At 37.3% G+C, this 17709-nt stretch overlaps 1 protein-coding gene across 1 annotated transcript in view; it reads left to right on the top strand.

Annotated features, from left to right (window-relative positions):
- The window catches only part of COL4A5 (collagen type IV alpha 5 chain), a 240844-nt gene that overhangs the window by 178572 nt on the left and 44563 nt on the right, over positions 1–17709 (top strand). Inside the window, exons 31-36 of the mRNA XM_082717352.1 lie at positions 157–324; positions 1428–1517; positions 2128–2277; positions 4270–4368; positions 5726–5815; positions 6229–6368. Of these exons, the coding sequence (XP_082573478.1) occupies positions 157–324; positions 1428–1517; positions 2128–2277; positions 4270–4368; positions 5726–5815; positions 6229–6368 (737 nt within the window). The remainder of the gene's footprint in view (positions 1–156; positions 325–1427; positions 1518–2127; positions 2278–4269; positions 4369–5725; positions 5816–6228; positions 6369–17709) is intronic.

Below are 17709 nucleotides of genomic sequence, written 5' to 3'. Positions count from 1 at the left end.
GTTAGGTCATTTTATATGCATGATACCAAAAGTATCTCTGAATCACTGTTAGGTTTGTTATACACAGGAGTCTATCACTTGTTTGCTAGAAAAATAATCAGATACAGCTCTTAAAACTGCTTCAAAACTTGTTAATATTGGTGTTGTATTAACTAGGCCTGCATGGAATACCAGGAGAGAAGGGAGACCCAGGGCCTCCTGGGTTTGATGTTCCAGGACCCCCTGGAGAGAGAGGCAGTCCAGGAATTCCTGGAGCACCTGGTCCTATGGGACCCCCAGGAACACCAGGGCTTCCAGGAAAAGCAGGTGCCTCTGGATTTCCAGGTACTTCATTTAAAGTTTTCTCTGGTTTTGGATTCAGGAAGTTAAAACATATTTAATATGATTCTTATATATTATTCTCTCGTACTTTTCTGAATTGACACTGTCCCTTAAGAAAACGTGTTAAATATCTTTGCAGGAAACTCAGTTTGCTATTTTCATTACATTTTTTGGCTGAGATTTCTGGTTACATATTGCTGTATAAAAATGATCCCACAATTTAATGATTTAATTCAACCTTTTTATTTTGTTCAAGATTTTGTGGGTCAGGAGTTAAGACATGATTTGGTAGGGTCATTTATCTCTGATCTACATGGCACCAACTGGAGTGGTTGGGATGAAGGATCTACATCCATGATGGCACTTCTCTGACAACTGCATGTTCCTTGGCCTCTTCAAATGGTCTCTCATTATCCATAATGTTCCTTCACATGGCTTGGGATCCTTACATTCTGGTAAATTCAGGGTAGTTGCTCTCCTTCTAGAGGCAGCTGGCTTCACAAAAGAGAGAATCCCCAAAACCAAAAGCAAGCGTTCTAAGAGTCCCGGGTGAAGGCTGCAAGGCTTCCTATGATCTAGCCTTGGGAGTCATAGAGTGTCACTTAGTCAAGGGCAAGGCACAGTCAGCCCAAATTCAAGGACAGAAGGCTGCACAAGGTTGTGTATTCTGGGAAGTGTGGTGCATTGTGAGGCAATCTTTGGAGATTAGCTACCACAGTGAGTCTTTTTATTTTTATTTTTATTTTTTGAGAGAGAGAGTGTGAGCCCAGGATTGGGGAGGGGCAGAAGAGGAGGGAACGAGAGAGAATCTTAAGTAAGCTCCACACCCAGTGCAGAGCCCACTGCAGACTCAATCTCAGGATGCTGAGATGACCTAAGCTGAAATCAACAACCGGGTGCTTAACTGACTGAGACACCCAGGTGCCCCAGAGTCTTTTTATTCATTTATATCAGCAGTAGTAGTTGCCAAAGTTACAGCAGTTGAAAAGGGGTAAAACTTAATGCCCAGTAACACTCAGTAGTCTTCCAGTTGACATATTAAAAGTTATCTTTTATTTTTCCAAGGTCAAGGAAAGTTAAAGTTAATTATTTGATACTCTTCAAAGGTACCAAAGGTGAAATGGGTATGATGGGACCTCCAGGCCCACCAGGACCTTTGGGAATTCCTGGCAGGAGTGGTGTTCCTGGTATCAAAGGTAATACTCAGAATTGGCTGGTAGATGCATGTGAGAGAGAAAATTAAACGTTGTTTTGTGTCAATATAGAATATTTTTGAGTGCTTTACAATGGGCAATGCTAACTTTTGTTTCTTTGTGACATGGTATTTTCTAAAAGCTTTTATTTAAATTCTAGTTAGTTAACATAGAGTGTAATATTGGTTTCAGGAGTAGAATTCAGTGATTCATCACTTATGTGACATGGCATTTAAGTACATTGTATTTTCGATTTGGTGGCATGCACAGTTTGAATACCATGAAACGTTGCAAATGCTTATCTCAAAATAATAAAATATGGGGATTGAATTTTGATTTTTTTTACAGTTTCTATTATTGTCAAAGAACCCCAGAAAATAGAGGGAGTGTTATTTGAGTGGAAAAATGTGATGTGAGTTCAAGTTACTCAGACAATAACCATAGTGCATAAGTGTTTTGGGTGGTCAGTGGCTTACTAAATTACAGAATATATGAATAATATTTATAGATTATATATAGAGATATATAGAGAATATTATAATAATCTTTATAGGCATAAATCCTAGAAGGATGAATCTAATCTGTTGTGTCCTCTCCACAATGTTGGTTTTAGGTGATGATGGTTTGCAGGGTCAGCCAGGACCTCCTGGCCCTGTAGGAGAAAAAGGTGGTAAAGGAGAGCCTGGCCTTCCAGGCCCTCCTGGACCAGTGGATCCAGATCTACTGGGCTCAAAAGGAGAGAAGGGGGACCCTGGCTTACCAGGTAAGTAATACATTTATTTGTGAATGTATTTACTGGTATATCTCAAGTTTCATTTTAAATAGCACGAAAAGTGATTTATAGTGTAGAAGTCACCAACAAAAGGCACGTCAAATTTTTGGTAATGAAAATTTTCACCTGATTTGTATTGTTTGAGTGATCAACTTTTATTTAAGTGTTTTCTTTGTAGTTTAACTTGTCACAAACTATGAACTCTTAAAATAGACTTAAGGCAGTCACCTTCAGGCTTTCCAGAAAGCAATATGTTGTTGAGAGGAAAGCATATATAGCCAAAATCACTTGAAAAATTGATTTCAGTGTTTGGGAAATTTGCTGGTCCCTTAATTTTTTTTTTCCCTTGAGACCAGATGGGGAGGAATAATACATTGTTGCCCTGCAGTGTTTTGATATACATATCATACTTGGCTTTTAAATCCAGTTCATTGTTATTTTGTTGCCTTGGCAGAATAAACAAGCATTGGATTAAGAACAGCTGGGCCAGCTCAGCCATGAGGGAGGTTGCTGAAAGGTTTAGGGAGCAACTGTGTTGCTATAGTTATTTTATTAGAAACAAATAAGATATGGAGTATTACACTGACTTTTTTTTTAAGATTTTATTTATTTATTTGACAGACAGAGATCACAAGTAGGCAGAGAGGCAGGCAGAGAGAGAGGAGGAAGCAGGCTCCCTGCTGAGCAGAGAGCCCAATGGTGGGGCTCGATCCCAGGACCCTGGGATTATGACCCGAGCCGAAGGCAGAGGCTTTAACCCACTGAGCCACCCAGGCGCCCCTACACTGACTTTTTAAATTAAAAAAAATTCTTTTTTCTTTTTATAAAAGTATAACATAACAAGGCATCAAAAATGTATGTAAGCACAAATTAATAAATAAAGTGCTTACAATCCAGTCTATATAGAATAGCCTTTCAGACAACATGGAACTTTAAAATTAGCCATGTTTATTTGCAGCTTACAGTAAAGATTGTGGCTCTTTTTGTCAACTCATGTGTGCTTGTGAGTATGTATGGGTGTATGTGTGTACACAAATACTATGTTTACCTATGAGCAGAATTTGGTGGGATTTTTCCTCAAAAAAGAGTTTAAGACATTAGTGTGGTTTTGTATGTCATCACAAAAGAGGTAGGGCCACCTAATTTTTTATTATTGTTAAAAAGAGATATATTTCTCTCATTAGTCCTTACAAGCATTCTCTTTCAATTTTGCCTTCTATAAAATAGAGGCAGTAATCTATATTATAATAAGATTATTAAAGATAGTTGTAGAATCTAAAAGATAGCCTAAAGATAACCTGCCCCAGTTCCTTAATTTTACAGTGGAAAAAACAGAGGCCCAAAGAGGAAAATGACTTAGTTACTGAGTGATTTGAGTTTCTTAATCGTAGCTACATAAAAAGTGGAGGAGTTTTTTTTTTTTTTTTTTTTTTTTAATATAATTTTTAATTTTTTGTAAACATATATTTTTATCCCCAGGGGTACAGGTCTGTGAATCACCAGGTATACACACTTCACAGCACTCACCAAAACACATACCCTCCCCAATGTCCATAATACCACCCCCTTCTCCCAAACCCCCTCCCCCCAGCAACCCTCAGTTTGTTTTGTGAGATTAAGAGTCACTTATGGTTTGTCTCCCTCCCAATCCCATCTTTTTTCATTTATTCTTCTCGTACCCACTTAAGCCCCCATGTTGCATCACCACTTCCTCATATCAGGGAGATCATATGATAGTTGTCTTTCTCCGCTTGACTTATTTTGCTAAGCATGATACGCTCTAGTTCCATCCATGTTGTCGCAAATGGCAAGATTTCATTTCTTTTGATGGCTGTGTCCAGTGCTATTGGCTACTACTCTGTCAGAATATCATGGGTTCCTTATTTCATTCATAGTTCAGAATTTGGGTTGCTTGCTTTCCCAAATTATTTTTAGTGGATTAATGATATCAACCTAACTTGTGTTCCTTATATTCATTGGAAGGTATTCCTGGAGTTCCAGGGCCAAAAGGTTACCAGGGTTTGCCTGGAGACCCAGGACAACCTGGACTGAGTGGACAACCTGGATTGCCGGGACCATCAGGTAAGGATGACAGACCACCTGTAGCAAATTGAATGGCTGATCCTAAATCCTAGGAAAGTAATTATGTATTTATCATGTGTGATGATGTTTTGGATCGGATCATGACAATATGCTTAAGTAGCTACTGAGATGTGGAGCTCTTTTTTAGCAAAAATATTGCCATTTGGCCCACGTGTTAACTGACAAGGTTTGTAGGATATTTTGCTTTGCTCAGTTTCTTCTTTTTGTGAGCAGTGAGGATGTATACAGAATGAGAAGTACATCCAAATAAGGTGGTGTGTTTTATTTACATACACGGCAACATATATTAGTGAGGCAGTTATCTGGCAGGTGCTGAAAAATTTAGCTTTTTTTAGGTACGGCCTTTAGAGAAGTCAGTCATTAAACCATGTAAAGATGGCTGCTGATTATATTTTTTAAAGTTTCTAGGGACAAAAATTTCACAACATACCTTGGTAGTCTTTTTCAGCATTAATCACCCTTAGAGTCAACATGGATTTTTTTCTTATTTCTAGGAAAACTCTTGCTGCTTCTTGAGCCATTTTCTCTTAGTTAGGCCCAAAGCAATAAAGAGCAGCTGGTCTCCATTCTCATAGGAGTCCTTCAGATCAGTTATTCTGCTCTAGACTCTGTACTACATCGCCTTGATATATAAGTTCCTTTCTATTCTTCACATCTTCTGCATTCTCTTCCCCAAGTTGGAAGTCAGTATGAAAGAAAAAATAAAAGAAAAAATGTTTAAGGCAACATTGTGGTCCTTAGAAAATCCGTATGTGACACCACAGCTCAGGCACCTGAGCTCAAGGAAGAATGTATGAACACAGCAGCCATGACTGTTGGGAGTTAGTACCTCTCTGTCAACCTTTATCTATCCCTGGCCTAATGTACTGGAAGTATATCATAACAGGATACCACTTTCCATTTACCACTTTCACATAACCAGACGTATGTGGGAAAGCCACTTACTTCTCAGTCTTTTAAAAGCAGACTCATTACATTGGATTTATCTGTGGCAAATACAGTAAGGGTAGTATGCACATAATACAAATAGGACTTCAGGTGATTGGAATTGTTTTAGAGCAAGAAACGAGGTGTCCTGGTAAAATTTTCACATTTTAAAAACTGATTTGTATTAGGAGACCTCTGTTACTATGTTTATATTGTAATATGTCCCTAAGGAGATTTCTTAGGTACCTCTTGCCTGTTTTATGCTGAGTTGGATCTGTGGAACTTTATCATTTATTAAGGTTTCATCCATCTAATCCCAGGCTTACATTATAATTACAACCCACTCCAAGAAACCAGGCAACCTCAATATTGCTGACTTGTCTTAATTTAATCAATTTAACTTTTCTAGGCCCCAAAGGTAACCCTGGTCTTCCTGGGAATCCAGGACTTATAGGACCTCCTGGACTTAAAGGAAGCATAGGTGATATGGGTTTTCCAGGTGAGTGATGAAAGTCTCCCAAATATTTAATTCCATTAACAGCAGGTGGTTCATTCTCTTTGTTATTAAAATAGAGACTGGTGTTGATAGAATCAAACTGAGACAGTAATAGACATAGTCAGTGGATAGAGTTTTCTCATCACACAAATATTTGAAATGTGATTTAAGGGACAGAGTTTCAGAAACCTTAAGAGTAAGGATCCACAAATATGTATATTTTCTCTCACTGTACCCCTTTCTCTTAAACTTCCTTGAAAAATAGGCTTTTAAATAATCCTGGTTGTAAAAGATTATTATATAATTCAGAATTTGCAGAGGTATTTTTAACAAACCTTTCCCCTTAGTCGTGTCATAGATATGCCATGAATAAAGCATATTTTGTAAAAAAGATGCATATTACATATTTTCAACAGGCCCTCAGGGTGTGAAAGGGTCTCCTGGACCTCCTGGAGTTCCTGGACAACCTGGCTCCCCAGGATTACCTGGACAGAAAGGAGAAAAAGGTGATCCTGGTGTTTCAGGCATTGGTCTTCCTGGTCTTCCTGGCCCAAAGGTAATTCTACTGTAGGCATATACCTGAGCAGATATGATTTTTTGAAAAATACTGTGCTCATTCCTAATTCTACATTAAACAAACTACACAGTTGACATGGTATACTCTGAAAATTCATTCCTCCTGCTTTCTCTTACATTGTAAGGAGTTATGTTTTAGAGTTTGTAGCCAATCCAAAAAGGTGTGTGGGGGAAGATTTCTTTGTTTTCCCTCTATCTTAATCTCTGAGTGTAATTTGGTAAACCAAAGGTGTATTCCTGCCTAGCTTTGGTTTTCTTTTCCCAACTTAGTGGGGAAATATTGATCTGTATCCTAATATTATTATTAACTAATATGAAGAGACTTATAGACAAAGTAACTCATGTAATTAATGAAATGCTGTAGTATTCCTAATGGCATATGAGAGGTAGTACACTTAAAACAGTTTTACATGTCCCTTCACGTACCTAGTCAGTGTGAACACTTTGGTAGTGTTTCTCAGTCAAATTTAGAACATATCTTAGAATCATTAGACTCAATGAATATTTGATAGCTCCTTAATTCCATGTAAAAAAGTAATAATTCCTACTGATTTGTGGAAGTACTCTTTAGTGAAGATTCATCCATTGTCTATTTTATATATATCACAAATATTTTCTCCTCGTTAATCATTTGTCTCACAATACTATTTAATCATTCAGGCAGACCACAAAGCTAGGAAATATTACAAAAAGAATGGTATTACTAACCTTCCATGGAATTAATGAAAATTCCTACTGAGATAAGAATGTACTGAATAATGTGGGGTTTTTTTTTTTCCTTTTAAGCTGTCCTTTTTACTTTCTAATTTTTTTTTTAAAAATTTAATGTTAATTCCAGTATAATTAACACACAATGTTATATTAGTTTCACATGTACAATTTAGTGATTCAGTACTTCCATATACCACCTGCTGCTCATCACAGCGAGTGCCCTCCTTGATCCCCGTCACCTATTTAACCCATCCCTTTACCCACCTTTCCTCTGGTAACCATCAGGTTGTTCTCTATAGTTAAGAGTCTCTTTCTTGCTTTGTCTCTCTTTTTTGTTGTTGCTCAATGATTTAACTCATGAAATTTGAATGTTTTAAAGGTAATTTCTTTTTAATAGTATACAAAAAATTTTAGTTTGATTGCATAGTCAGTCAACTTATAGTAAGAGATAATCAAGAGAAATTTCTGCATATTAACTGCAAATTAACAGTGTAAAGTCTATTGAAATGATGCTGAATATTTTCTCTTTAAATTTTACCAGTAGTACATGACTACATTAAAAAATGATAATACAGACATATCAAGGGTAAAAGTGAAAATCCCTTTAATAACATATCTTCTTTATTCCATTCCCTTACCTGTAGAGATCCATTGATAATAGTGTATAGATTTGAATCCCTTGCCATAATATTTTTATGTATATATACAAAATTTGGGGTTTTCTACATGTATTATATATTCATAGAGTCATAGAATACATACTATTCTCTATTTGCTTTATTGCTTATATTTTTTTATCTTTTTTACTATGTCATATACAATTTTCTTTGTCACTGTACTTTTTTATTATGTTCAGTTAGCCAGCATATAGTACATTGTTAGTTTTTGATGTAACGTTCAACAGTTCATTAGTTGGGTATAACACCCAGTGCTTATCATAACACTGTACATTATTTTTAATAGTTGCATGATATTCTGTTGTTGTAATTAATATCATAATGAATATTCTTAGACATATCTGTGGACACATGTATAATTATTTATTCTGTATAGATTCCTAAAAGTGAAATATCCAGATCAAAAGGTAAGTTCATTTAGGTTTTTGTCTTTTAAAGTTTTTATATTAATAGTAACCAATAAACTTCGTTTTAAAAATCAACCAGTATGAAACAACGTAAAATGAGAAGTCTTCTCTCCACACATTTACATACCTTAAATTCATAGTTCTTCCCTAACCACTTTTAGTAGTTGTCCACAGAAGATACTTTATGTGTATATAAACATGAATATATTTTGGATATTTCATCAATATTAAGACTCAGGGTTTTTTATATGCAAAATCTCTGATATTGAGGTGCATCTTAGAATGGAAAGCATCTTACAACTATGGAAGCATTTTTACTCAGTTACTAATTCACAAAATGATGCTGGATCTACCAAATGTAGGTCTCTTATATTTTTATTTACACATAAAAAATCATACTACATATCTTGTCCAGACCCAGCTATCATAACTTAGGAAGTCTTAGCAAACTTTCTTTCAGCACATTAATTAATGCCTCATTCGTTTTCATAATTATATAGTATTTTGTGTATGGATTGACCATAAATAGTTTAACCTATTATGAATGAACACTGAGTTGTTTCTCTATTTGCATGATTACAAACATGTGTTGCTCTGAAGATTCTTACCCATATCTTACATACATATGTAAGATACATATCTTAAGATTATTAATATTAATATTAATATTGCCATAGAATAAATTCTAAGTAGAGTTGCTGGAACCTCTCATATATATATACCTTTTTAATATTGATAATTACTAATTTTTCTTTTAAATATCTCTCCTGCTCCATAATATCTTGATCAGTATTAGAAATTTTCTATTTTGTCCTCATTTTATAAATATTGGATATTATTAACCATTCAAATTTTGTTGGTCTAATGGGTGAAAAGTAGAGTATCATTGTTTAAATGTAATTTTCCTAATCATGAATGAGATTTCTTATGCTTATATCTCCTCTACAAATTGTCTCTTCACACTCTTGCCTCATTTTTAAAATTTTTTTAAATTTATTATTATTTTTTAATAAACATATAATGTATTTTTATCCCCAGGGGAACAGGTCTGTGAATCGCCAGGTTTACACACTTCACAGCACTCACCATAGCACATACCCTCCCCAATGTCCATAACCCCACCCCCCTCTCCTGACCCCCCTTCCCCCAGCAACCAACCCTCAGTTTGTTTTGTGAGATTAAGAGTCACTTATGGTTTGTCTGCCTCCTGATCCCATCTTGTTTCATTTATTCTTTTCCTAACCCCCAAACACCCCATGTTGCATCTCCACTTCCTCATATCAGGAAGATCATGTGATAGTTGTCTTTCTCCGATTGACTTATTTCACTAAGTCACTAGATGATACCATCTAGTTCCATCCATATCCTTGCAAATGGCAAGATTTCATTTCTTTTGATGGCTGCATAGTATTCCATTGTGTATATATAGTATATATACCACATCTTCCATTGTGTATATATACCACATCTTCTTTATCTATTCATCTGTTGATGGACATCTAGGTTCTTTCCATAGTTTGCCTATTGTAGACATTGCTGCTGTAAACATTCAGGTGCACATGCCCCTTCGGATCACTACATTTGTATATTTAGGGTAAATACCCAGTAGTCTCTTGCCTCATTTTTAGGAGGGGATTTGGTTGTGTATTTCTAATTTTTTTAAAGAGAGTTTGAATAATTTGCCTAAGTTAAAACTTAGTAGGCTCAGACCTTACATTTTGGTCATCTTTTTTTTTTTAACTTTTTCTTTTTTATAAACATATATTTTTATCCCCAGGGGTACAGGTCTGTAAATCACCAGGTTTACACACTTAACAGAACTCACCAAAGCACATACCCTCCCCAATGTCCATAATCCCACCCCCTTCTCCTAAACACCCTCCCCCCAGCAACCCTCAGTTTGTTTTGTGAGATTAAGAGTCACTTATGGTTTGTCTCCCTCCCAAACCCATCTTGTTAAATTGATTCTTCTCCTACCCACTTAAGCCCCCATGGTGCATCACCACTTCCTCATATCAGGGAGATCATATGATAGTTGTCTTTCTCTACTTGACTTATTTCACTAAGCATGATACACTCTAGTTCCATCCATGTTGTCGCAAATGGCAAGATTTCATTTCTTTTGATGGCTGCATAGTATTCCATTGTGTATATATACCACACATTCTTGATCCATTCATCTGTTGATGGACATCTAGGTTCTTTCCATAGTTTGGCTATTGTGGACATTGCTGCTATAAACATTCGGGTGCATGTGCCCCTTTGGATCACTACGTTTGTATCTTTAGGGTAAATACCCAATAGTGCAAATTGCTGGGTCATAGGGCAGTTCTATTTTCAACATTTTGAGGAACCTCCATGCTGTTTTCCAGAGTGGCTGCACCAGCTTGCATTCCCACAAGCAGTGTAGGAGGGTTCCCCTTTCTCCGCATCCTCGCCAGCATCTGTCATTTCCTGACTTGTTGATTTTAGCCATTCTGACTGGTGTGAGGTGATATCTCATTGTGGTTTTGATTTGTATTTCCCTGATGCCGAGTGATATGGAGCACTTTTTCATGTGTCTGTTGGCCATCTGGATGTCTTCTTTGCAGAAATGTCTGTTCATGTCCTCTGCCCATTTCTTGATTGGATTATTTGTTCTTTGGGTGTTGAGTTTGCTAAGTTCTTTATAGATTCTGGACACTAGTCCTTTATCTGATATGTCGTTTGCAAATATCTTCTCCCATTCTGTCAGTTGTCTTTTAGTTTTGTTAACTGTTTCCTTTGCTGTGCTAAAGCTTTTGATCTCGATGAAATCCCAATAGTTCATTTTTGCCCTTGCTTCCCTTGCCTTTGGCGTTGTTCCTAGGAAGATGTTGCTGCGGCTGAGGTCGAAGAGATTGCTGCCTGTGTTCTCCTCAAGGATTTTGATGGATTCCTTTCTCACATTGAGGTCCTTCATCCATTTTGAGTCTATTTTTCTGCGTGGTGTAAGGAAATGGTCCAATTTCATTTTTCTGCATGTGGCTGTCCAATTTTCCCAGCACCATTTGTTGAAGAGGCTGTCTTTTTTCCATTGGACATTCTTTCCTGCTTTGTCAAAGATTAGTTGACTGTAGAGTTGAGGGTCTATTTCTGGGCTCTCTATTCTGTTCCATTGATCTATGTGTCTGTTTTTGTGCCAGTACCATGCTGTCTTGATGATGACAGCTTTGTAATAGAGCTTGAAGTCCGGAATTGTGATGCCACCAACTTTGGCTTTCTTTTTCAATATCCCTTTGGCTATTCAAGGTCTTTTCTGGTTCCATATAAATTTTAGAATTATTTGTTCCATTTCTTTGAAAAACATGGATGTTACTTTGATAGGAATTGCACTAAATGTGTAGATTGTTTTAGGTAGCATAGACATTTTCACAATATTTATTCTTCCAGTCCAGGAGCATGGAACATTTTTCCATTTCTTTGTGTCTTCCTCAATTTCTTTCATGAGTACTTTATAGTTTTCTGAGTATAGATTCTGTGCCTCTTTGGTTAGGCTTATTCCTAGGTATCTTATGGTTTTGGGTACAATTATAAAGGGGATTGACTACTTAATTTCTTTTTCTTCTGCCTTGCTGTTGGTGTAGAGAAATGCAACTGATTTCTGTGCATTGATTTTATATCCTGACACTTTACTGAATTCCTGTATAAGTTCTAACAGTTTTGGAGTGGAGTCTTTTGGGTTTTCCACATATAGTATCATATCATCTGCGAAGAGTGATAATTTGACTTCTTCTTTGCCGATTTGGATGCCTTTAATTTCCTTTTGTTGTCTGATTGCTGAGGCTAGGACGTCTAGTACTATGTTGAATAGCAGTGGTGATAATGGACATCCCTGCCATGTTCCTGCCCTTAGCGGAAAAGCTTTCAGTTTTTCTCCATTGAGAATGATATTTGCGGTGGGTTTTTCATAGATGGCTTTGATGATATTGAGGTATGTGCCCTCTATCCCTACACTTTGAAGAGTTTTGATCAGGAAGGGATGCTGTCCTTTGTCAAATGCTTTTTCAGCATCTATTGAGAGTATCATATGGTTCTTGTTCTTTCTTTTATTGATGTGTTGTATCAGATTGACTGATTTGTGGATGTTGAACCAACCTTGCAGCCCTGGAATAAATCCCACTTGGTCGTGATGAATAATCCTTTTAATGTACTGTTGAATCCTATTGGCTAGTATTTTGTTGAGTATTTTCGCATCTGTGTTCATCAAGGATATTGGTCTATAGCTCTCTTTTTTGATGGGATCCTTGTCTGGTTTGGGGATCAAGGTGATGCTGGCCTCATAAAATGAGTTTGGAAGTTTTCCTTCCATTTCTATTGTTTGGAACAGTTTCAGGAGAATAGGAATTAGTTCTTCTTTAAATGTTTGGTAGAATTCCCCCGGGAAGCCGTCTGGCCCTGGGCTTTTGTTTGTTTGGAGATTTTTAATGACTGTTTCAATCTCCTTACTGGTTATGGGTCTGTTCAGGCTTTCTATTTTTTCCTGGTTCAGTTGTGGTAGTTTATATGTTTCTAGGAATGCATCCATTTATTCCAGATTGTCACACTTATTGGCGTAGAGTTGCTCATAGTATGTTCTTATAATAGTTTGTATTTCTTTGGTGTTAGTTGTGATCTCTCCTCTTTCATTCATGATTTTATTTATTTGGGTCCTTTCTCTTTTCTTTTTGATAAGTCGGGCCAGGGGTTTATCAGTTTTATTAATTCTTTCAAAGAACCAGCTCCTAGTTTCATTGATTTGTTCTGTTGTTGTTTTGGTTTCTATTTCATTGATTTCTGCTCTGATCTTTATGATTTCTCTTCTCCTGCTGGGCTTAGGGTTTCTTTCTTGTTCTTTCTCCAGCTCCTTTAGGTGTAGCGTTAGGTTGTGTATCTGAGACCTTTCTTGTTTCTTGAGAAAGGCTTGTACCGCTATATATTTTCCTCTCAGGACTGCCTTTGTTGTGTCCCACAGATTTTGAACCGTTGTATTTTCATTATCATTTGTTTTCATGATTTTTTTCAATTCTTCTTTAATTTCCCGGTTGACCTATTCATTCTTAAGAAGGATGCTGTTTAGTCTCCATGTATTTGGGTTCTTTTCAAACTTACTTTTGTGGTTGAGCTCTAGCTTTAGAGCATTGTGGTCTGACAATATGCAGGGAATGATCCCAATCTTTTGATACCGGTTGAGTCCTGATTTAGGACCAAGGATGTGATCTATTCTGGAGAATGTTCCATGTGCACTAGAGAAGAATGTGTATTCTGTTGCTTTGGGATGAAATGTTCTGAATATATCTGTGATGTCCATCTGGTCCAGTGTGTCGTTTAAGGCCTTTATTTCCTTGCTGATCTTTTGCTTGGATGATCTGTCCATTTCAGTGAGGGGAGTGTTAAAGTCCCCTACTATTATTGTATTATTGTTGATGTGTTTCTTTGATTTTGTTATTAATTGGTTTATATAGTTGGCTTCTCCCACGTTGGGGGCATAGATATTTAAAATTGTTAGATCTTCTTGTTGGACAGACCCTTTGAGTATGATATAGTGTCCTTCCTCATCTCTTATTATAGTCTTTGGCTTAAAATCTAATTGATCTGATATAAGGATTGCCACTCCTGCTTTCTTCTGATGTCCATTAGCATGGTAAATTCTTTTCCACCCCCTCACTTTAAATCTGGAGGTGTCTTCGGGCTTAAAATGAGTTTCTTGGAGGCAACATATAGATGGGTTTTGTTTTTTATCCATTCTGATACCCTGTGTCTTTTGACAGGGGCATTTAGCCCATTAACATTCAGGGTAACTATTGAGAGATATGAATTTAGTGCCATTGTATTGCCTGTAAGGTGACTGTTACTGTATATGGTCTCTGTTCCTTTCTGATCTACCACTTGTAGGCTCTCTCTTTGCTTAGAGGACCCCTTTCAAGATTTCCTGTAGAGCTGGTTTGGTGTTTGCAAATTCTTTCAGTTGTTGTTTGTCCTGGAAGCTTTTAATCTCTCCTTCTATTTTCAATGATAGCCTAGCTGGATATAGTATTTTTGGCTGCATTTTTTTTCTCGTTTAGTGCTCTGAAAATATCATGCCAGCTCTTTCTGGCCTGCCAGGTCTCTGTGGATAAGTCAGCTGCCAATCTAATATTTTTACCATTGTATGTTACAGACTTCTTTTCCCGGGCTGCTTTCAGGATTTTCTCTTTGTCACTGAGACTTGTAAATTTTATTATTAGGTGACGGGGTATGGGCCTATTCTTATTGATTTTGAGGGGCGTTCTCTGAACCTCCTGAATTTTGATGCTCGTTCCCTTTGCCATATTGGGGAAATTCTCCCCAATAATTATCTCCAGTATACCTTCTGCTCCCCTCTCTCTTTCTTCTTCTTCTGGAATCCCAATTATTCTAATGTTGTTTCGTCTTATGGTGTCACTTATCTCTCGAATTCTCCCCTCGTGGTCCAGTAGCTGTTTGTCCCTCTTTTGCTCAGCTTCTTTATTCTCTGTCATTTGGTCTTCTATATCACTAATTCTTTCTTCTGCCGCATTTATCCTAGCAGTGAGAGCCTCCATTTTTGATTGCACCTCATTAATAGCTTTTTTGATTTCAACTTGGTTAGATTTTAGTTCTTTTATTTCTCCAGAAAGGGCTTTTATATCTCTCGAGAGGGTTTCTCTAATATCTTCCATGCCTTTTTTGAGCCCGGCTAGAACCTTGAGAATTGTCATTCTGAACTCTAGATCTGACATATTACCAATGTCTGTATTGATTAGGTCCCTAGCCTTCGGTACTGCCTTTTGTTCTTTTTTTTGTGTTGAATTTTTCCGTCTTGTCATTTTGTCCAGATAAGAGTATATGAAGGAGCAAGTAAAATACTAAAAGGGTGGCAACAACCCCAGGAAAATATGCTTTAACCAAATTAGAAGAGATCCCAAATCGTGAGGGGGGAGAAAGGGGATAAAAAGAGGTTCAAAAAGGAAGAAAGGAAAAAAAAGAAAAGAAAAGAATTAAAAAAAAGAAAACAAATAAGAAAAATATAAAAAAGAAAAAATATATATATTGGATAAACTAGTTAAAAAACGTTAAAAAAGAAAAAGGTAAAAGTTAAAAAAAAAATTTACCAGAAGGCGAGAAAAAAAACAAAAAATGAAAAAGAAAAAAATTAAATTATCTGCAAGACTAAAAAAAATCACAGGGAAAAAGCCCTGAGTTCCGTGCTTTGCTTTCTCCTCCTCTGGAATTCTGCTGCTCTCCTTGGTATTGAAACCGCACTCCTAGGTAGGTGAACTTGGTCTCAGCTGGATTTCTTGTTGATCTTCTGGGGGAGGGGCCTGTTGTTGTGATTCTCAAGTGTCTTTGCCCCAGGCGGAATTGCACAGCCCTTACCAGGGGCCAGGGTGAGTAATCCAATCGGGTTTGCTTTCAGGAGCTTTTGTTCCCTGAGCGCTTTCCGTAGAGTTCCGGAGGACGGGAATACAAATGGCGGCCTCCTGGTCTCCGGCCCGAAGGAGCCGAGAGCCCAGGGCCTCACTCCTCAGTGCGCCCTCAGAGAACAGCGCCCAGTTACTCCCGTCTGCCTGACCTCCGGCCGCGCTCCGAGCTCACCGAGCCTGCGACCGGTTCAAGGTAACACGGAGCTGCGAGCTTACTGTCGGCTCTGTCTCTGTAGCCGGCTTTCCCGTTCCAATACCCGCAAGCTCTGCGACACTCAGACACCCCCGATCCTTCTGTGACCCTGCGGGACCTGAGGCCACGCTGACCACGCGTGGGCTTCGCCCCGGTGTAGCCTCTGGAGCGATGTCCCTCAGCGGAACAGACTTTTAAAAGTCCTGATTTTGTGCGCGGTTGCTCCGCCACTTGCCGGGAGCCAGCCCCTCCCCCAGGGTCTATCTTCCCGTCGCTTTGGATTCACTTCTCCGCCGGCCCTACCTTTCAGAAAGTGGTGGTTTTTCTGTTTCCAGAATTGCTGTTCTTCTTCTCTTCGATCTGCCGATGGATTTTCAGGTGTTTGCAATCTTTAGATAAGCTATCTAGTTGATATCCGGCTAGCTGAAGTAGTCTCAGCCTGCTACTTCTCTGCCATCTTGACTCCTCCTCATTTCGGTCATCTTTTAAAATCTTTTTAAAATTTTTTGTTTTTTCCTTTCTCAATGTTATTTTATTTTTTAGTGTTCCAAGATTCATTGTTTATGGACCACACCCAGTGTATTTCCTATCGATTTATAGAAGTACTTCATAAAGATGTATCTGTTGTCTATTATATCTGTTGTTTTCTCCCAGTCAGTCATTTGTTTGTCTTATAACCCTGTTTACTGTACACTTATCATGTAGCGTACAAAATTTTTACATGGGCAATTTTTACATTTTTATATATTCATTCATTTAAAATGTACCTAATAAGTATGTGAGGTGAGGTGCCAGGTACTGCTTTAGGTGCTAGAGATAGAAAATGAATGAAACAAACTTACTGCCTGTGCAGAGCTTGCATCTAGTCAATAAAATAAATATGTTTATAGTGTGTTAGAAGGTATGGCAAAAGTTAAGTTAGGCTTGGGGATAGGAATTGCTGAGAATTGTTAAATTTTGAAATAGAGTAGTAAAAGAAAGCTGCTCTGAACACAGTCGATCTAGTGACATGCAGTGAGGAAATGAGTCATTCAAGCACCCTGAGGTGAGAGAGCATACCTGACATGTCTGAAGAACATAAAAGTGGCTAGTGTGGATTAAGCAGAATTAGTTGAAACAAAGTAAAAGATGAGATCAGGTTAGTAATGGGAGATAGATTATCTAGAGCCTTATAGATCATAGAAAGGGATTTTACTCCTGAGTGAAATGGGGAGTGACTGGAAGGAGTAACATGATTATACTTGAATTTGGGAATATAGCTCCTATTTTGGAACTAGATCATAGAGGAATAAGGATGAAAACAGTGAGACTGCTTATGACACTATTTAAATAATACAGACCAGAGATCTTGATAGTGTGGAATAGGGTGGTAACAGTGGAAATGATAGGAAACATTTAGAATCTGAATATTATTTTCCAGGTCAAGACAGAAAGATTTACTTTATGGAATATTAGAGGAGAGATATCATGGACTCTGAGAGGAAAGATAAGGATGACTCTAAGTTTTTATCCTGAACAAGTATGAGAATGGAGTTGCTACATACTAAGATAGGAGAGATTTGGGGAAGCAGAGTTGGTGGGAAAGATCAGGAGCATAATTTTCTGATTGTTATACAAACTTCTGTTTTTTAAATAATATTATAAAAATAGAACTATGTCTTTTCTTCCAGTACTTGTGTGTTTTGTTCTTCATATTCACATCTTTAATCCATGAGCTTCTTTCTCTATGTTGTGTGAGGTGAGGAAGTAACTTCATGTTTTCAAAATAAATATCCAGATAACCCAATCCCATCTGTTATAGATTCCATTCTTTACTCATTGATTTGAAATTCCATTTAAATTTTTTTCTAAATTGTTCATAAATATTTTTTTCTGGGCTGAGCAAATCTTAACATTTATATAATGGAACTAA

The sequence above is a fragment of the Mustela nivalis genome (assembly GCF_964662115.1).
Source record: "Mustela nivalis genome assembly, chromosome: X".
Classification (NCBI taxonomy): Eukaryota; Metazoa; Chordata; class Mammalia; order Carnivora; family Mustelidae; genus Mustela; species Mustela nivalis.
This window is presented reverse-complemented; position numbering and strand designations above follow the sequence as displayed.